This window comes from Diplodia corticola, assembly GCF_001883845.1.
Source record: "Diplodia corticola strain CBS 112549 chromosome Unknown scaffold30, whole genome shotgun sequence".
In the NCBI taxonomy this organism is placed as follows: domain Eukaryota; kingdom Fungi; phylum Ascomycota; class Dothideomycetes; order Botryosphaeriales; family Botryosphaeriaceae; genus Diplodia; species Diplodia corticola.
This window is the reverse complement of record NW_017971509.1, coordinates 333,019-352,271: the sequence shown is the minus strand read 5'-3', so window position 1 is coordinate 352,271 and position 19,253 is coordinate 333,019. Positions and strand designations below refer to the sequence as shown.

Genomic DNA, 19,253 nt, shown 5'->3' with positions numbered 1-19,253 from the left:
AGGTGACATGTCGCTGCGGCCCATTCGGCCACATGGGCAGGCCACCGGAGTGGTCAGTGTCCGTGTGTCCCTCCAAGGCGATGCTCGCGAATGCGCCCGCAACAGCCGCCCGGCGAGAGCTAGTGATTGCCCCGGGCAGGGCTTGCGGGTGGGGCGCGCGTAGAGGGCGCGCTGAGGAGGGGTGTGTTAAGGTGTTGGCGCTGGAGCGCATTGTTTATGGTCAACTTCACTTTCGCTCAACAACTCACCTCACTCACCTCACCTCAGCTCCGTATAAAGCCCGCCAGCCTCTTACTTTTCAAGCGAGCTCCAGTTCACACCGTAAGTGGCTCTCCCTTTCCTTCACGCTCCGTTCTTCCTCAGCGTCCTACTCTTTCTTCTCTCTAGATCTTCTTCCCCACACAACCCGCCTGTGTCGCACTCGCGCCGCAACAGCCTTACACTCTTCACCAAACCTCCGTCATGGCGTCCCGCAAGGGATTGCTTCCTGTCACCCCGGCCAGCCTGGTGCAGCCGGAGCTGACGCAGCCACTTGCCAACATCGAGCAGGATAACACTCCACCTCCGACCGACCGCAACAAACACGACGAGAGCCCCACGCTCAAGACACTCCGCGATGGCCTTCTCCGCCTCAAAGAGTTATTCCCTTGCGGCGAGCGCGCTCCTCGTCGCGAACCTGTCCCGAATCCGGTGACGCGCTTCGTGCCCGCGCCGCCTCTTTCCACTTCATCCTCTTCCAGGGCCTCATCTCGTGCGCGCGATGAGCTGTGCGCTGACATACGCCGCCTTGCTCCGCCGTCGACGCTTCCGGTCACCAGCCAAAAGGTCACAGCGAATCACTGGCCCAAGGGCAACCTTCTTCACAAGCCTAACTCTGGACACACTCGCAACTCCAGCGACGACTCAGATTTGTCCCTCGCGCTCGACAATGTGCCTCAGCTCAGTCCCAGCATGAGCGAGAGCCGTTTTGATACGACCAGCACGCGCGACCACGTCAGGTTTGCACCCACTCCCGCCGAGGGCAAGAAGCCAGAGCGCGCCCTGTACGGCCCGCTTGAGATCGACGAGGACTGCTTCTCGGTCGACTCCGAGTTCAACCGCGTCCCGGACGTCATTCCCGTCGAGACAACCAGGGAGAACCCAATGCTCTTGAGCAATATCATCAAGAAGACCGACGCCGGCTTCACTGGTGATCCTGAGATCCTGAACTTACCCGAGGAGCCTGGCTGCGGCTTCCGCGCCCACAGTATCCCCTCGAGCATCCAACTTCGCTATAAGCAGGCTCGTCAAACGAGGCAGCAAAAGAGGCGAGAAGGAAGAACGTGGCAGCAGGCCATGGCGCAAGCGGCTCAGCGCCAACAAGAGACCGAGGCTCTAAACCAGCAGAGGATGATTGAGCACCTGAATGCACAAGCTGCATTGAAGGAGCAATACGCTGCCGCAGAGCAGTGGCGCGAGGAGAACAGGCGGACCGTGGGCTTGAAGGCTCCGCCGGGTCTGCCCAGCAACAATGGCTGCCCGGTCGCTTTCGAGGAGCACGACGCTGCACAACAGTCTACTGTCGAGCAGCCTGTTGTTGTTGAGGATGCGCCTCAGTCCCTCAGGTATGGCTCTGATCCCTTTACTCCCACGTCTGATGGACACGTCCGCTCACATTACAAAAGCAACCTGACTCTGCTTCTGCAAAGCGCGAAGAGCGACCCTACCAGTGACGGTTCCCAGCCAAGCTGGGCAACCTGCTCCGAGTCCTCCCAGTCACCCTCCGGCCACGACATGCCTCCCCAACCCAGCGACATGCCTCGCAACGACAGCGGCTTCGGTGATCAGCACATCACCGGCTATTCTGCACGCGGCTGTGTCGGTGCCGATGACATTATCCACCAAATCGCCGTGAGCCTGAGCCGCCCCACCGGCATCCTCCCCATCAACTACACCGACGGCTTCAGCAGCGATCCCCCCAAGAGCCACGCCGACGCCCTCCACAGCAGCAACCCTCTCAACATCATCCCTCTCCCCGGTCTCGGCGACACTCGCACCTGCGACAACGGTGATGGACGCCAGGCCAAATGCCCCGTCCCCGCCGAAAACACGCAGATGTACGACTGCGAGGATGGCTGTGCGATCGAGAGCTGCAGCACCATCGGTCAGGACGCCATGGGCCGCCGCTACTTCTAAACGGCAACACAGTCAAGACCGGGAACGGTCAACACTCTATCCCGCCACGATTCCCGGACGAACATTACCCGCAAAAATGCTGGTTTTCCTTTTTTTTTTCTTTTTTTTTCTCCCCCAATGCATATGATACCCCGGACCGTCTTTGCGATACCCTCATACCGGCCTCCGCCGCTTCGCTCTTTCTTTCTGTATACACCTCGTTTCAGACGTTCGCGAGCACACGGATTTGATGCGAACTTTCTTTTTTCTCCTATTCATGACAGGCACTTGCAGGCTCTTGCGTCTTGTCGGCTTTGAACAATTTCATGCGTTGCAGTATTGGGAGGGATTAATTGGGTTTATTCACGGATTCATTCTGGAGATGATTTGGTATTTCTGGTTCAGCGTTGCGTAGTTATTTGGAGATGGTCGCTCTTTGGAAGGAAATGGGATTGTTCGTTTTATTGAAGTACCTTGGGCCTCTTTCAAGTTCAGCACGCGACACTCTTTTGCAATTTTACTCGTTTTCGATTGAAGTCACGGTTGTGTTTCTAGACAGTCAGAAATGAAGATACCAGCCGACCTCTTTGGTGCATTTATAGTGCAAAGCTGTCGTATACCACGATATGAAGGATATGTCCTCAGTCAGTACGATCCATCGGTATGTCCATTCATCAGAGCACTTTGGTGATTGAAGCATGGGTATGAACAGTAGAGACTCAAAAGACTTGGCGAAGTGCTTGCGCAGCAGCGGTTGGACATGGCTTGATTGTATTATGGACTGTTGAGCTCTATCCAACCGTTCTAAGTTACCCAGTAATATCCGATCTCAGCACAGCCGGAAATATCCGGTTTCCCACCAGCACATCATTTCCGCTTGCAACATGAAGCCGGTTCGGTGACACCTTGTTCTATGGCTCCATACTGAATAGCGTGAGTCCAAGTAGGGCATGCGGATGTGAAGCCCCTCACTCCGCCTTGCGTAGGACTACGGCATTAGCTTGAATGGGACGGAAGCGCATGATGCTCAGGAACGTCTTGAAATCGACCGGGCTGGCGCGACCAACCTCACTATTCTTCCAGTCAACGTAGGCGACGATGTCATCGATGGACTCGTTGATGTTGTCAAGGTCGAAAGGGACTGCAACGATGTTGGGACCAGTGGTTATGTTGGCTTGGAACGTGACCGTAGTAGTAGCAGGGGAGTACACAGTGGAGCCGCTGTAAGCGCGACGGCGACGAGGAGCCTCAGAGGCCTCGGTGTCGCATCCAGGAGCGCGGCGCGCGTTCTGCTGATTAGATCCAAGTATGGAAGCCATACCATCCGGCTTCTGGATTTCGCCAGCATGGGGGACACGGTCATGCATCATGGTGTTGTCGGGAACCTCAGGTGAGGCGCTTGAACGGAGATTCGAAGCGCTCGTGACAGCAGTGGGGCTAAGTTTGGGAGCCTTGCTGGCGCCTAACGGAGATGCACCACGAAGGTTGCTCAGGCTTGGGTGACGGGCGGGCTCGGCAGTGACGTTGGATTGGACTGCGTCAGAGGGGACGTGGTACTTGCTGGGGTCGATGGCAGAGACCGGAGTTCCGTCCTTCCTCCTAGCCTTAAGGATGAGGGCGCCTTCGTCTTTGATGGTCGGATCGGCCTGGACGGCCGTGGCCCAGATGTTCTGGATCCTGAAGAACTTGGGATCGTCTGAATCGACGGTGATGGGGACTCCGTACTCAGTGCTGGGGCGGATGAACTCGATTTTGAGCCAGCTCGCGTCAGCCCTCTCGTCAAACTTGATGGCCGAAGCAACCTTCTTCAGGATGTGGCGGCTCAGCTCGAACTGGACCGGCTGAACCTGGAGAGTATTCAGGTGTCTTTCAAAGATCGGAATCGCTAGAGGCGGTGGCACTCGCTTACCTGGCTGGACATGATGGCTGACTGGTGCTGGTTCTGGACGGAGGCAGGGGGACCAAGCTTGCGGGCCGAGGAAAGTTGGTGAAGAAGGAGGGAGTGGGAGTGGGGGGAGCAGCAGCCGAGATGTTTATATGCGCCCGGATTCCGCAACTGCCTAATTGATGTGTTGGCAGGAGCGGATGGCTCCCAACCGGCCGCACAGCCTCGCACCTTCCGTGTGTGCCCACCTGTGCGCCAGCTGCCTCATCGAGAACATGGGTCTCTCATCGGCAAAATCATGGGCGTCGGGCCCGATTCCAATACGAAAGCGAAACGGATGTGACACTTTGCCTTTTAATTTTTCATTTTCTTTCAAGTATCGCTCTGGATAGTTATAACTATCTGCTTAGCCATGGCGTCAAACAGCGGGTACAAAGAACAGCTCGTGTACTTGTCGACCAATTCTCCTGGCTCCTTTCTCGCCTCGCCAGCTTCCCCGGCGCTCTCCTCCGTAGTCATTTCAGTGCCCTGTATGACCGTTCCTTGGGGGTAGACGGGCCGCTTTCCTTCTTCCACCAATGTGACGAAAGCCGGGTCAATAGGCACACTTCCCAGGAACGGCACGCGGTAGTCTCTTGCCATGATCTCGCCCCCGCCCTTGCTGAATACGTTTGTGCATTCGCTGCAGCTTGGGCATACGAAGCCTGCCATGTTCTCCACTACTCCAAGTACCTTCAGTCCAACCTTTGTGCAGAAGTTCAGCTCCTTCTTCACGTCCGAGATGCTAATGGCCTGGGGCGTGGTGACGACGACGGCACCGGCCAGCTGCGACGGGTTGGAGGCGGTGTCTTTGAGGAGTGTCTCCAGGAGAGAGATGTGCTCGTCCGAGGTGCCAGGCGGAGTGTCGATGAGGAGGTAGTCCAGTCCAGGCGGCCACAGGACCGAGGACAGGAACTGGCGGACCATGGCCGTCTTCTTGGGGCCGCGCCAGATGACCGCGTCGCCGCGATTTGCCAGAATGAAGCCCAGCGACATGACGGACAGCGGGCCTGCGCTCTTTGCCCGGCTGCCTTGGCCGACTGTCTGGGCGTCATGAACGGGCACGGGAACCATGCCGCCGGGGGCTTGTGTGACCTTGGAACCCTCAACACCAAAGAAGCGGGGCACTGATGGACCAGTGAGATCGATATCGAGGACTCCAACGGAGTGGCCTTGCAGAGACAGAGTGAGAGCCAGTTGAGTGGTGATACTGGACTTGCCGACGCCGCCTTTGCCCGAGAGGACGAGGACGATTTTCTTGACGTTCTCGATGCCCATGGTGGGTGTCGTTGAGCGAGCGGGCTCAGTCCGGGCCTTGAAACAAGCGAACGGGGGCGGCGCAGCAGTCGGGGGCAATGTGCGCGGTGTGGATGGGTTGTCGCATTCTTGAAGGTGGGTTGATTTCAAAGCCCCGCCGACGTCACTGCGAGACCGGCCGCGCCAAGACTTTCCGCTGCGCTCCGCCAGAAAGTCGCTGCCGCTGGCCGCCGCTCAACCACGCCCGCGACTCTTCTTCTCTCGCGGTCGCCTTTTTCATCCAGCACCCACACCTACGGACGTCTTTCGTGTATGCAGTTGAAGCAAATGTGGCTATGAACCAGCCTTAATTGGGATAGGAAAATCCATTTTGTCTCATCGCAACCGCAGGTCATGCCTGGCAAGAAACGTAGGTACTAGTCTCACAAACACCTACCCATGACTCTGTGTCCTACGTTCCGTCGCTGGGCCCGGCCATGCCCCTCAATCGGCTTCTTGAACCCGCAAGCCAAGCCCGTCGCCCCATCTCTTGCCATACCGCCACAACGGAACAGTCCATCGCTTCCTTTGGGCAGCCTCTTCAGCTCTCGCATCACCTTTGCGTAGTCTCCAAAGAACTCATGCCCCCGCACATCTTCTGCAGACATCTCCGTTTTTCCGTGCCCAAGCGTGACACACCAATGACCACCGACGTTCACCGCATGCGCCTCCGGCCCATAGCTCCTCTCCAACAGCAGTGAGTACACCTTCACCCCGCGTCGGACGCGAGCATCCGCGACCATGGCCGGAAATACCCATTCTTTGCTCTGCGCATCCAAAATCGGGTGCCAGGGCGTGACCAAGAGTCCGCCGAGCTTGCACAGCGCCACCCTGCTCAGCGACGTCTGGACAACGGCAGCCACCCGGCGCGGCCCAGCCGGCGTAAGCACAGACGCCCCCCGCCGGATGAGGCGCACTGGAACGCGCTGGCCAGACGAAAGGAGGACACGCGACGGCCCGGCGAAGCAAGGATTGTGGGGGCTGTTGTAGGCGGCCATGGAGACGCGCGAGACGGAAGGTAGCACGCGAGAGTGTGACCGCGGCCCAGCACCCGCCTGGGCCTGTTTCTTCACAATCTCCATGAGCCGGTCTCCGGCCTTGTCCCAGGAATCGCTCTGGGCCTCCTTGAACTTTGCGAAGAGAGGGTTGTTCTTGACGAACGTTTTGGGCCCTTGGTCTTTGTCGTTGATGCAAAGCTGGTTCCTGTACGCGTGGAGGAGCGATGGCACTATACGACGTACGGTTAGCCTCCGAAGCCGGTGCGTGGACTTCTGATCAGGGTGTTCACTGACGATAGTGCTTCCCCCACGTTTGATAATATTCTGGTCGGAACAGGGCTTGAAACACTTGGCCGGCTGGGTCGCCTGCACTCGCTCGCGCTTCTTCGAGACCAGACCCGAGATCGAACAGGATCTCTTGGCTATCGCTACCTGCGTGGGCGCTCGCTTTGATTTTCTGGATCAGCTCATCAAGCCTGGACAGGGCATCGTCCAGCTCAGCCTCCGCAGGGATAGGCAAGTATTCTTCCTCGGCATCTTGCTTGGAGAGTGAAGCTAGAAACTCGCAAACAAGTGAGCGGTGCGCGTGGTACTTGGCCAAGGCGCGGTTAGGGTACGCTGGTATCTGTGAGGCTTCCATGACGGCCTCTGCTCGCTGAGAACCGAGCCCTGGTCCAGTGTACTCAAGCGCCGCGGCTATCGTGATCGGCTTCTGGTTGGACTTGTCCTCGTTCGTCGGCCAAGAAAGGACTATCTCGCGTGTTTGGCCATACTGGAGGTTGTAAAGAGAGATATCTAGTGTATCTTCCTTTGATCTGCACAGAACCGCTCCCTTCAATGGCTCCGGCATCTTCGAGCAGCCAGAGACAGTCACCTTCAGGCTTGCGGATGTCGTGAATGTCGCAAAAAGGTTCGCAATGGCGTGCGTGAAGATCGTGGCTGCACAAATCAGTTTGAGGGCCGCTCCGGCGTTAATGATTACGAGCACGACTGACCCATTAAAAATCCGTTAGGGATGAACCCGTAATACCCTCCACCTACCTCGGCCATGGCCTGCAGCAGTCCTGAGCGCAGACTGTATCCGAAGCCGAAAGTGTGAAGCGAGGGTATGACCGAGTCACATCCCTTTCCAACTCCTCGCGAGACCAATTTGCGTAACGCTGGCACGTAGCCCTCCGCTGGGGGCATGACATTGGGTTGGCCATCCGTGAGCAGGTATATCGCAGAAAGGGCTTGCTGATCAGGCTTCCTCACGGGCCCTTGGCCTTCACTTGATAGCATTTGATACCCTTTCCGGAGCCCTGCCCACATGTTCGTTGCGCCGTGTACTCCGACTGTCTGGATTTTCGTCATGAGGGATTCGCGAGCCTCGCAAGTCATATAGGTGAGTTCTTGGAGTATCTGTTTCGCGAATTGGCGTTTCCATGTCAGTTGAATTCCACCATTTGGATTCATGTTGATGGAGAAGCTGGATGATATTACCTCAGCGTCGTATCCGAACGTGACTATACCAAGTCTATCTCGCTCATCCAAGTTCTCAATGATTGCAAGTGTTGCATTCTTCACCAAGTCCAAGATCGAGTGGCGGGCACTGGGCTCGTTTCCGGATCGATTCCCCGTCCCAGAACTGCCGTCTTGCTCCTTAGGGCACTCGACAAACGATGCCATGCTTGTTGATATGTCAATCACTAAAACGATGTCCACCGGAAAGCGTTGTTTTTCGCCCAAGATGGTCGGAGTCTTCTTCGGTGACCGCACTGAGATGGCCATTCCGTCCGAACCCTGCAAACGGTGGATATCGAGCCCGACCGATGTAGGATCGATTTTCTGTCCCGCCATTGGTGAGCCTTCGTCGATCATCTCCCAATCTTTGTCATCAGCGGGTGGGCTTTCGGCACCGATACCGGGCATGGTGGCTGATTGGTCGGGCAGTTCTTTTTTGAGAGAAACGGGGAGAGAGGCCATTCTCGATAAGAATGGATACAACAAAATGAATCACGGAGACAAGGAGACCGAGAAAAAGATACTTGGGGTCTTGGGTTGGCCATTGGTTCATGAACATGAGACGCTTGAAATACACAAGGTCGTAGAGACACGATTCGGTGCTACAAAGATGATAGGGGTTTGCGAGGCAGAATTCCAAGGCAACAGCGGTACATTTGTGTGGGGTTTGGTGGGCGAAGGATTCTTCACAACTTGCTGCGCCGCATCTAGTGGGTAGAGATGCAACAGATCGCTCCGGATCGTTGCTTGATGCCTGTTTGGGCTGGATGTGGCTATGCTGACCCCGCGTTCTCCTGAGGTGACCGTGCTAGTTTCTCACACCGCTAGCTCCGATCAACCCATTCGAATCAAACAAGGCTGAATTTCACAGAAGATGCAGCTACCGAGGCCCAGCCGGTGTCTCTGCCTAGAGGACATCGGCCACTCGTTCGGTCGACAGCTTGACATCACAGTGACTGGGTCAAAGGATTTCAATTTTTCTCGTACCGGTTTCATTAGAGGTGCAATTCGCTATGTGAGTGGCAAACCCTTTCTGAAGCTGTTAGCTTGCCACAATCGATGAAATCAAGGGCGTGCGGAAGAAGCGCGACTCGAAGAAAAGGCGGCTAAATATTAATAATTATATCGCATCTTGCATAAACCCGGGAGTGCATGTGATACACCCCGACCGACTATTATCCAAAAGCGCAAGAATCAGGCCACTTGCAGTTTGACGATGGTACCGTATTCTTCGTAAATGCAGGGCGGAAATGGTCGATGAGCCCGGAGAAGAATGCCATGGAAAGCGATCCTCCGTAATCCTGACAGCGACCACGCCACGAGCGCCACAAAAGCGCCCCAGCGTGACATTGTCTCTGCATCACTCTCCAAGAATAATAAGGAATCTGGGTTCGTTGTTTCTTCATGGCTAGTCATGTGGATCACTTGAACCCGAAGTGGTGTGGCCCGTTGAAGCCGGAAATTGATGCTCTTTGAGGGCGGCAACGACAACACCGCGAGATGTGTCAGGCTCCCCGGGTATAGATAACGTGACAAAGGAAAATATGACAAGGGGTAGAGTTCCAGACATGGAACCATGATCCTCCATAGCCAGAGGGGGAAGCGGTCCGAGCATGTAGCAAACGAAACGAAACAGCTCAAAAAGAAATACAAAAGATATGCGACGACAGATGCCACAGGTATCTTGTCAAGATCGCCGTCCGCCAGCACACGTGCCGTGGGGTATAAGAAACGAACAATAACAAAACTTTAGCAAACCAGCCGAGCTATCGGTGCTTCGAGTCCAGATTCCAAAACGGGATCAAACTTGGTAAGAAAATGAACGAAACAATCCGTAGAGCTGCGTCAGAGCATGCATAATTCTTGTCCAGTCTGTCGGAAGCACTCTCCACTGGGGACCTTGTTGGTCCGCCTCTACTCCCGGTCGATGATAGGTACTTTGGGCTGGGTTGTCGCAACACGGTCGAGCAAGCTCCCGGGTTGGAAACGGTTCCCTTCACTGAGGTCGATCATGGGACCCTTTGCCTTGCTCCCATCCATGACGCCATGACCAAAAGGTACAGCAGAAGCTGTAGGTCCGAAATTCGTAGTTGCAATCAGACCGTGCCCTGTGAAGCCCTCGGCGCCGTTCTCTGGGACGTTGGCGTGGTTATTGGCAATGTAGTTAATCCTCTGTCCTTGGCCCCGTAGGCTCTTGGTGCGATCAACGCCGGAAGTGCCTGGTCGCGTCGCACTTGGATCACGGCGCGCGCGCCAGTCTTGGCTCGGCGGAATGGGGATGGGCACATCGGGGCTCGTGGCAGCGTCAACCAGTCCACCACCTAAATGGTCTGGACGAAACCCTTTCCCTTTCTTCGAAAACTGCGGGGGCTCCTGATACTGGGGCGTCAGGTCCACAAGTGGCTTAGGAATGGCGCGACGGGTACTGGCAGTCCGTTTGATTTCACTTGATTCTCCGCCTCGGGTGGAGCGGACGGAGCTCATGCGCTGCGGGCGACCGCCATCCAAGGAAGTACGGTTGCCTCGTGGGTGAATGGCATCGGTAGAGCTGAGGAGAGACGGGCCTTCGGTGAACGGCCCAGAGTTTTTCAGATTCTTTTCACGCTCCGTGAGTTGTTTCTGGCGCTGAGAGTAAGCGCGGCCGAGGAGACCACCGGCGGCGAAGGTGCCATCTTCATCCTCAGATGGAATCTTCTGGATCAGGGTAGTGGGCGATGTCACATTGGAAAGTCCGCCTGGAGACGTAAGATGAGTTGGTGACGTGAGCTGCGGGTGCTCGCGGGTGCGCATCGATTGGTTGCGCCCGTGTAAGCCGCCGCCATCAGCTAGCCGGGAATCATCATCAGTTGGCGACCTTGCCAACTTCGGTCCCGATGCCGACTCAAACTGAGTCATGTCAAGGAGCGGCCTGAACGAGCCCAGCTGGTAGTGCGAATCTATCGACGTGCTCGGCCGATGGACAGCCATGGCTGGTAGCGAAAGTTGGTTGCCAGGAACTGGGTGAGCACTGGCGTGGGCCTGTTCAGCCGCCCTCGCCTTCTTTTGGCCTTCACCCATGACATTGACTAGGTACCAGCTCCTCCACCCTTGGATAGCGCTATAGAAATCAGCAGCCACAGTTTGGTCGTTGGAGCAGAAAAAATGCACATAGGTCGACGTCGACATGAACATGGTAGACTTTTGCTGGCTCTTGATGGCGAAGCAGAACTTCTTCGGTGGCTTCACTCTGCGAGACTTTGCCTCAGCACTTGGACTGTAGATGTCGAAGTCGGACAGATGGCACGCGTTAGCCACATCCTTTGCGCTCTCGTTCTTCGCCACCAGCACTTGACCGTCGTTCCTCAACGTGATATACCTCTTGGACCACCGTCCGGGCTTTTGGGAATACTGCATCCAACAAGAATAGTCGCCAGGCTTTTCCGACGGAACAGAGCTGACCTTGAGTTCAGCGTCGTTGCCGCCATTTGGCGACTCCACCAGAATCAGGGAGTTCTGCATATCGTCGTCCCAGGAGTTGAGGACGTCACGGACATGCTCGTAGTTGCGCAACGGGCGCTGCACGCTGACTTTGGCGAAGAACTCAAGGAGCACCGACGCCTTGGCATCGATGTCCTCCGACAAAACGTTAGAGGCGGTGCGAATGAGCTCCTGCGGAGTGGTGGTGGGCGTGACAGGGAGCAAGATTTTCTTCTTTTTGCACTCGACCATAACACGGCGGTCACCTGCATTGACAGCAGAAACGGGAGCGTCGATTCCGGGAACGACCCCGCCACCGCCAGCCTTGATGTAAGCATCGGAGTTGCTGTTGTCGTTATTGCTGACCTGGCGGGGTTTTGGAGCGGGAATAAAGGCCACATCAGGCTGGTGGTCATCTTTGCGCCTGCGCAACAAGCCAGCCAAACGGTCCTTTTTGCGGAACGACGAGGGGCTCTCAGGTGAGTGTGGGACCTGAGGAGCGTCCGATTCGGAGCCTGCGCCGGATGTCTTTCCGGTGCGCGGCCTCTCCCGCTCTGCAGCACGCACTCTGTCGTCCTCTTCCTGGCGCGCCTGAGCAGCTTGGGCGCGAGCAGTCTCTTGCCGTACCCTCAGGTCCTCGGCTCTCTTCTCTTGGTATTGGCGAACGCGCTCGGCGTTGCGCCGCTCGGATTCCTCAGCCTCAAGCTGGGCACGTTGTCTCTCGGCCTCCTCAAGCTTGGCTCGCTTCTCGGCTTTCAGCTGGGCATTCATGCGTGCCTGGCGCTGGCTCTCGCCCTCCAGAAGCCTGCGGGCCTCCTCCCTTGCCCTCGTGGGAGAATCCAAAACATTGTGGTCGGGCGCGCCTCCCTGAGCGCGCGCTGTCGAGGGGCGGCTTGTCTGGTGATTTGGGGGCTGGGCGGGGTTGCTCGCGGCACGCACACGACGCTGCTCGCGAGCGGAGGAGGCGACAGGCTGGGTGGGAAGTGGAGGCGCGGCGCGGTCGTGGGCGACGGGCGCGGTGGCTGTAACGGGGCGTTGGCGGCGGTAGCGCGACATGCTACGGCTCACTGTGGCGGAGGCGGGGGCGGGCTGAGTGGGTTCTGGCGGCAGTAGTGGAGGCATGGCGGGCGGATCATGCTGGTGTTGGTGTTGGTGAGCACGACGGACGGAGCGGTAGCGGGAGAATTTGGGTTCCTGGTGGGAGCCAGCCGGGGCTGGGGCGGGCTGGGGTTCTGCAGCCGCCATGGTGACACGGAAAGATTGTGCAGCTGCAAGGGAGGAGAGGCTCTGCCGTGCGGAAGATTGCTGGAATGCGGGCCGGCGACGGCAAGAAGGGGCCAAGAATGGATCGGGGAAGGAGATCTCGCAGCTGGATCGACCATCGCTAGCGCGGTTCGCGGGGGGAGTGGTCACGCCGTGGGAGGGCGCTGGCTAAAATAAAAATAGGCCGCTGGCTGGAAGAAAGGGTCGTCCCCACCCGGCGGCGCGACGCCCTGGGCTCCGCGGTAAGGCTGATGCTAGGGCCGGGAGATTGCGAGGGTTGCGTTCGCAGACTCGACGCCTCCTGCGGGCACACGAAGTATACGAGCGCAGTTGTAAGATGTAGGCCGGCCAAGCGCGCGCTGCAGAGCGACAGCCGATCGCGCCGCCGCCAGCGCCTCGCCGCGCCCTCTCCTTTAAGACGGCAGCTGCGCAATCGCCCTCAAGCGCAACTTTGCACCCGCCATTGCACCCTGACCCCGTGTTTCCCCAAGCGCCGAACACAAGAATGGAGCCCCGGTTTCAGCGCCTAGCCGCGGCGCTGCTGTTCCTCGTCGTGGCGCTGACGCTGTGGTTCCACGCGCCCGCCGTTGTCCAGCGTCAAGCGAGCGCGCAGCAGCAGCAGCAGCAGCCGCCGCCCTTTTCCGCCGGCCTGAACTACACCCGCCTGCACCCTGCGAACTCCACTCTGGGCGTATGTCTCCCGCCGCCTGCCTTGGTGCATTCCCCGCTGACCCACCCGCCATCCGCAGTTCGGTGCCGTGCTTGCCGTCTCGCGCCACAACTCGCCCCGGCAGGAGTCCCTGTTCTTCGCCTCCAACTTGACCGGCGTCGACATCATCGTCCCGCGCCAGCCACAATGGACCGATGACCGCCTCAATCAGCTTCGAGCCAAGCACGGCTCGAGAATCACTCGCGGCTCAGCGCTGGCCTGGCTGGGTCACCTGAACGCGTTGCAATGGTAACGTGGCTTTGGCCCGCCTGCAATTTCCGCGTCTAATTTTGTGGCACAGGCTCCTCGACTCCGACCTGGAGACGGCGCTTATTCTCGAGGACGACGTCGACTGGGACATCCACCTGCGCAGCGTCCAGGTCCCACTTGCGTCTGAGAACTTGCGCAAGCTCCTGGCTTCCGACGACACCTACTGGGCTGATTTGGACCAGTGGGAGATTCTCTATCTCGGCCACTGTGGCGATTTCTTCGACGCCAAGAAGCTTGACAGCTTGCAGCATCGCGTTTACCGAGACGACACCATTCTGCCCCATCGGAGGATGCACTCGCACACCAACGAGTTCCTGGAAGAGCTCGGCCTCGAAGAAGGCGAGCGAATGGTCCACCGCTCCAAGTGGCCGCTTTGCACCTTTGGCTACGCCGTCACCCGCGCCTCAGCCAAGCGCATCCTGACCAAGCTAGCAGCAAGAGAGGAGGATGGTGGCTGCGATGCTTTTGACGTGCGCATCCTGGAGGCCTGTAGAGATCTGGACTACAAGTGCTATAGCGTCAACCCCGAACTCTTCCACCATGTCTCGGCTCCCTCCGAGATTGCAAATGTCAACGAAGGCCTTGACAGCAAAGGCCGCCTGCAGCCTCAGAAATCCTCCGGCGGTACCACTAACATTGCCTGCGGTGCACGGTCTGATTCATATTTCACCAAAGACCCAGCCACCCTGAAATACCTACAGAAAGAAGTGGGCGAAAAGGGACACTGTCTGAGGGATCCCATGGAACAGGACGCAGAAAAACCTTTTTGATTTCAGTAGATACCCTCCCATTTTAGATTCTCTTCTTCGCGCTTGGATCTTACTGGCCATCCGCTGACGTATTACGATATATCCTGGTGGCGAGTCGCACATGTTTGTTCTGTATAAACGGTTGCTATTGTGGGGCAGTGGTGTTTGGGTGACCTTCATGAGACTCGTCTTGATCTGTTTCTTCCCTTGTTGGAGACCAAGGCACATAGGGTTAGAGGCGCAGATTAACATAGTGTGACGGAAAGAATGTTCATACCTGCACATACATTCGTACCAATTTAACGTTTTCGACGGTCTAATGGGTTAGCCAACGAGATTCTGTGACGGCGCTCGTGGAGTTTCTTCGGTCATCAACAAGAGGCGACTCAATGCAGCCTCATGATTGGATAACCGTTATGCGCTGTATTATTGCAACGATAGTGTGCTCGCCTCGCGCAGCGATCGCAGGGCTCAGAGCCGCTGAGTGGTGGGTGGGTCCTGGTATTGTTGTCGTCGCCTTCAATTGGACGCTTGTTCATCCACCGTTTTCGCAAATCCCGTTGACTATCTTGCACGATCTCGTCTGCAGTGGGGGGGCTTGCTTGTGCCACGAATGGGAGGTCTCAGAAGAGCAATACGCAGGAAAAACCATCGCCAACACTGTACCGAAGGTGGTTGTGTCTCTGTGGGGGGCTGTTCGTGGTGAATGCTGGTTCCGGTCGGAACCTTACAGTCCGACCGGAACACCTTTATTCCTTGTGTTTAAGATGGTACGGAGACATCCTTTAGAAGGATATGCATTTAGTTGCTCTCTGGGCCGTTCCTGCTGGCGAAACTGTCTGCCACCGGTTCTGTATCGCGGATTCCGTGAGGTTCCGACCGGAACTCCTACTTCCCACCAGGGACTACCTTTCGGGCATCACCACTTCACCACTTCCTTGCAACACCCGTAAGGAGTTTGGATCATTCGTAAGCTCCTGTCAAGCGGGGGTTCCCTGCCTGGCTGGATTAGCCACTGGGAAGTGCTCCCTCGAATGAATCACGAGAGCACACTTATCTCGCATTGATGTTTCTCTCAGCATGATCCGCCCGAGACCAGTGTGAGGCGGATCATGCGGGTCGTTTCTGTAATGAGCCGAGGCACCAGGCCGGACGTAAGTGCAGGAGGTGCGGGAGCTCCGGGCTCCGAGGTTGCCCTCCCGCTCCCCTTATATCGACTTCTCCACTCTCGGTGTTGGTTGCCAGGAGTTCCGCCCCACCTTTGCTTTCGCCCTCCCGCTCATCTTGGCACACCACTGATAGCAGCGTGACCAAGGCGTGAGATTGAAATTTTCTTTTGCATGACGCCTTGACCTGTTGGTTTTACATCAGCTTCTGATCAATCCCCAATTTTCACTCGCGTTACACAGTCGCAACCGGGTTCCCCTTCAAACCTACCCTGGCTATCCTACGCCGATTTGGGTCACGATCGAATGCCTCCGGTTTTCTTTCTACATTTGTCCCTCCCTAAGCGGCCTCGTGCAGTGCTACTCACCGCCAACCTTCAATTTTGGACGACAGTGCTGACCCGGCCCAGTCTCGCTGCTGGCTCCGAGCATGATGGTGCCCCTATGTAACCTTGCTGGCCACTGGCCGTGGCCTTGGCTTCGGGTCTGCTTAAGCCGAATCCGGCGGTGCGCCCCTTGCCCCGAGTTGTCGTCTTATACATGCCATTGGCCTTATTGAACACGGTACAGGGATATACCTAACAGTTAATGCCCGAATATCGATGTTAAGATGCTGTGTGACGAGCTGGGGTCAAGGATGAATCGCTCGGCTCTATTGTATGCGTACGCCGGACAAATTGGCCCAGAGCCGGACCGTCGAGAAGGGATGGGGAAAACAAACTGAAGATCAGGCGGGTCAGGGAAAAAAAAGCCACGACAGAAGTGGACGTTCGGGGAATTCCCAAGTCATAGGATCTGAGCTGAACCGCCCATTCCGGGATTAGGGTAAAGGCTATTCGAGCTGAGCGATTTGTAATCGCGAAATAGCGAGCATCGGAATGGCAATAATGGTGTGTGACACAAGAGCGACGTATCACAGTCTCCAGCCGTCAACCGAGGCGATCGCCAGTCAAAGCACAGACGCTAAACCAACACGTTCAAACCACCGACGTCGCTATCGCAAGCCCCAATTTCTGACGGTTGCTGGCACGCGGCGCGACGGCACCGTGGCACTGCGCTGCATGCTAGTCGGCCACGTGCGTGCCCGTGCGGGCTTCTAGCAGTCGTAGTACGTAGTAGAGAGGCCAATGGGATCGACGAGCTTACGACGCCCGCATTCGACAGACGACGCCGAAGTGGCAAGCCCCGCGAGGTGTAGGTTTTGGTGGACGAGGACGGAACCGCAGGAGCGCACTTTCATCTCCACCCCGGTGGTGTGTCCACGGACGGCGGGTGACGACATGCGGAAGAAGTCGGGCGCCGGGCGTCGGCAATGGATGGAAGCGAAGTCGCACTCGATCCCTTGGTGCGATTGTGCGACAAACCCACAAACCCACGCGGCACCGGGGCGGCGGACCAAGAGTCTGTTATCCCCGTTATCAGGCAATACAAGCGATCGGCATGCGGCTTATGTGGCAGGCTGCGGCGGAAGGGGCTCCGCGAGGCGAGAATGGCAGGGAATAGCGCAGTGGGGCGCGGCATGAGGTCAGGCGGCGGCGCGGCTGCTGCTGGCCTGCTGCTGTCCGCCGCGCCGTTCAGCGGTTCTCGCAGAGGCAGGGCGGCTCGGCAGCCCCTGACTGGGATGCAGCGATCCTCCGCACCGCGATCTACGTGATGTGCGACATGCTAAGCGGCATGGGGGCGGCAGCGCTGCCGTCGGCCCGAAAACGAGGGCTGGGGGCCAAAACAGGCACGGTCAGGCCGGGTGGCTGCCGTCAAACGCGCCTGGAGCGCGAGCTCACAGGCTGACGGGCCCGCCACACTGCGGGATAGCTTCCAGAAGGCCCCTGCAGAACAATCCTACCGGCCGTTCAACGGTCCAAGTCGGCCGCCTTGTTGGTGGCTCCGCCGCCGCTTTGGGGCACGATCTTCCAGAACAAGCAATTGCACGGCGGGCCTTGCGTCGGCGAACGGGTGCAGAGTCAGGCTGCAGCCGGCAACCCACTCCCTCTTGGCGGCCCGCGATCTGCGCCCAGCTGGCCTGTGACTGGCTGCGCCATCTCGATTGCGCAGACTGAGCGAGTCGAGCAGCATGCTGCAGCCTCCTGGCCGTTGCACGGCCGGTTCCTGGGCCGCCTGGGTGCGGTTGATATAGGCGGTGGCCAGGGCCCACGCGAGCCGCACCTTTGACGAGTCCACTCCCTCCTCCTCCCGCTGCCCACCATGTCGATGTCCGTACGCTCGTTGCTGGTCGAGACCTGGATTGAATATGGCTTCTCCACCATCATGATCGCCATGCGCCTCTTCACCCGCTTCAAGATGGTCGGCGGCCGTCTGCAGAAGGACGACTACCTGATGATTCTCGCTTGGGTGCGTTCGCTAGCCCGAGCCCCGCTGCGGTGCTGACTCTCGACAGGCCTTCTTCACCACCATGTCCGTGTGCGCCCACATTGTCAGTCTCAACGGGGACAACAGAGCCATGACCAACGAACAGCGCCTTCAGCTGCCCGCCGCCGAGCGCGACGCCAAGATCCTGGGCTCCAAGTTCTTCCTCACAGGCCACCTTACCTACGTGTCGACAATCTGGACGCTGAAGCTCTGCATGCTGCTCTTCTTCGCGCGCCTGACCAGGGGTCTCTCCGCCGAGAAGTTTGTCAAGCCGGCCATCGGCGTCGTGGGGGTCACTTGGCTGGCCGAGTTTCTCACCGTTCTCCTCACCTGCCGCCCGGTGCAAAGGAACTGGCAGATCTACCCAGACCCCGGAAGTGCGTCCCCTTATCTGGCCAGCAAGCGCCGCCGGCTGACTTGATTAGAGCTCTGCACGCACGAGAGCGCCGTGTGGTACATTGTCCAAGTCATCTTCAACGTCCTGACCGACGCCGTCATCGTCCCGATCCCTATGCCGGTAAGAACACTGCAGACGACGCTGCGTGATTGCCGCTGACTGCTCCACAGCTCGTCATCAAGGCCAAGGTGTCGACGGCGAAGAAGCTTGGGCTGGTGGTCCTGCTTGGTGCCGGCATCTTCGTCATGGTGGCTGCGACCCTGCGCGTGGTCTTCGTGTTGACTGTCAGTATGCGAAGGAAAGACGCGTGGAAACGGGGGCTGACGGGATGCAGAATGCGGCGCCATCGGAACCGGCCATCTGGGCGATGCGCGAATGCTTCGTGGCAACCTTCGTCGGAAACGCGCCCATGATCCGGCCCATGTTCACCAGGAAGTTCTACCAGGGCGGTTACGACGACAACGACATGTCGCACGGATACACGAACGGATCGGTGCCGCTGGACGCGTACGGGACGAGCGGCAGCAAGAACGCCACCAGCAGGATGTTTGGGTCCAAGGCGGGCACCAACATCGACGTCGAGAGCGACAGCACCGAGAACATCATCGAGTCGACGTCGGGGAACAAGTTCGACCACACGCCCAACTTTGGCATTCGCGTGCAGCACTCGGTGGCCGTGTCGTCACACAGCAACGTTCCGTCAACATTTGGAGACGAAGACCGCAAGCACTGGTCGCCGACGTAGCGGAAGAAGCGGTTTGGCGGGATTGGGGTGCGTGGAAGAGCAGCAAGGCGGCCAGGACGACGATATACCCTTGGGGAGGAGTTGGATTTGATTTGGCAGGCGTCGCGGGTGAGCCGTGTCTTTTTTTGCTCGTTAGCGTTCTATCTTTCTCATAATACCCTGCTAGAGAGCAGCAGTGCTTATTGATACGTCATGTCCAGAAAGGGCCGGAAGTTGCGACTGTTGTGAGCGCAGTTTGGGGAGGCAAAACCGGCGT

General features: G+C 57.8%; 7 protein-coding genes across 7 annotated transcripts; 3 read left to right on the top strand and 4 right to left on the bottom strand.

The window, feature by feature from the left end:
* Window positions 1–216: 216 nt before the first annotated feature.
* BKCO1_30000110 (uncharacterized protein) lies at window positions 217–2,175 on the top strand (the record flags this gene model as incomplete). Its single annotated transcript, XM_020273876.1, has 2 exons — window positions 217–321; window positions 388–2,175. The coding sequence occupies 2 exons, from the start codon at window positions 217–219 to the stop codon at window positions 2,173–2,175; spliced, it is 1,893 nt and encodes a 630-aa protein (XP_020129711.1).
* Window positions 2,176–3,122: 947 nt separating this feature from the next.
* Window positions 3,123–4,075, bottom strand: BKCO1_30000109 (zygote arrest protein 1; the record flags this gene model as incomplete). Its single annotated transcript, XM_020273874.1, has 2 exons — window positions 3,123–4,001; window positions 4,064–4,075. 2 exons carry the CDS (start codon window positions 4,073–4,075, stop codon window positions 3,123–3,125), a joined length of 891 nt encoding a protein of 296 aa, XP_020129775.1.
* A 336-nt stretch (window positions 4,076–4,411) lies between these two features.
* Window positions 4,412–5,356, bottom strand: BKCO1_30000108 (cytosolic fe-s cluster assembly factor cfd1; the record flags this gene model as incomplete). Its single annotated transcript, XM_020273873.1, has 1 exon — window positions 4,412–5,356. One exon carries the CDS (start codon window positions 5,354–5,356, stop codon window positions 4,412–4,414), a length of 945 nt encoding a protein of 314 aa, XP_020129774.1.
* A 401-nt stretch (window positions 5,357–5,757) lies between these two features.
* Window positions 5,758–8,337, bottom strand: BKCO1_30000107 (u-box domain-containing protein; the record flags this gene model as incomplete). Its single annotated transcript, XM_020273872.1, has 3 exons — window positions 5,758–6,602; window positions 6,667–7,311; window positions 7,368–8,337. 3 exons carry the CDS (start codon window positions 8,335–8,337, stop codon window positions 5,758–5,760), a joined length of 2,460 nt encoding a protein of 819 aa, XP_020129734.1.
* A 1,452-nt stretch (window positions 8,338–9,789) lies between these two features.
* BKCO1_30000106 (pleckstrin-like protein) lies at window positions 9,790–12,576 on the bottom strand (the record flags this gene model as incomplete). The annotated part of the gene is made up of 1 exon (XM_020273871.1): window positions 9,790–12,576. One exon carries the CDS (start codon window positions 12,574–12,576, stop codon window positions 9,790–9,792), a length of 2,787 nt encoding a protein of 928 aa, XP_020129773.1.
* Window positions 12,577–13,099: 523 nt separating this feature from the next.
* BKCO1_30000105 (glycosyltransferase family 25 protein) lies at window positions 13,100–14,343 on the top strand (the record flags this gene model as incomplete). Its single annotated transcript, XM_020273870.1, has 3 exons — window positions 13,100–13,285; window positions 13,344–13,552; window positions 13,605–14,343. The coding sequence occupies 3 exons, from the start codon at window positions 13,100–13,102 to the stop codon at window positions 14,341–14,343; spliced, it is 1,134 nt and encodes a 377-aa protein (XP_020129772.1).
* Window positions 14,344–17,690: 3,347 nt separating this feature from the next.
* BKCO1_30000104 (uncharacterized protein) lies at window positions 17,691–18,997 on the top strand (the record flags this gene model as incomplete). The annotated part of the gene is made up of 5 exons (XM_020273869.1): window positions 17,691–17,837; window positions 17,884–18,232; window positions 18,281–18,372; window positions 18,423–18,536; window positions 18,587–18,997. 5 exons carry the CDS (start codon window positions 17,691–17,693, stop codon window positions 18,995–18,997), a joined length of 1,113 nt encoding a protein of 370 aa, XP_020129771.1.
* Window positions 18,998–19,253: the final 256 nt, after the last annotated feature.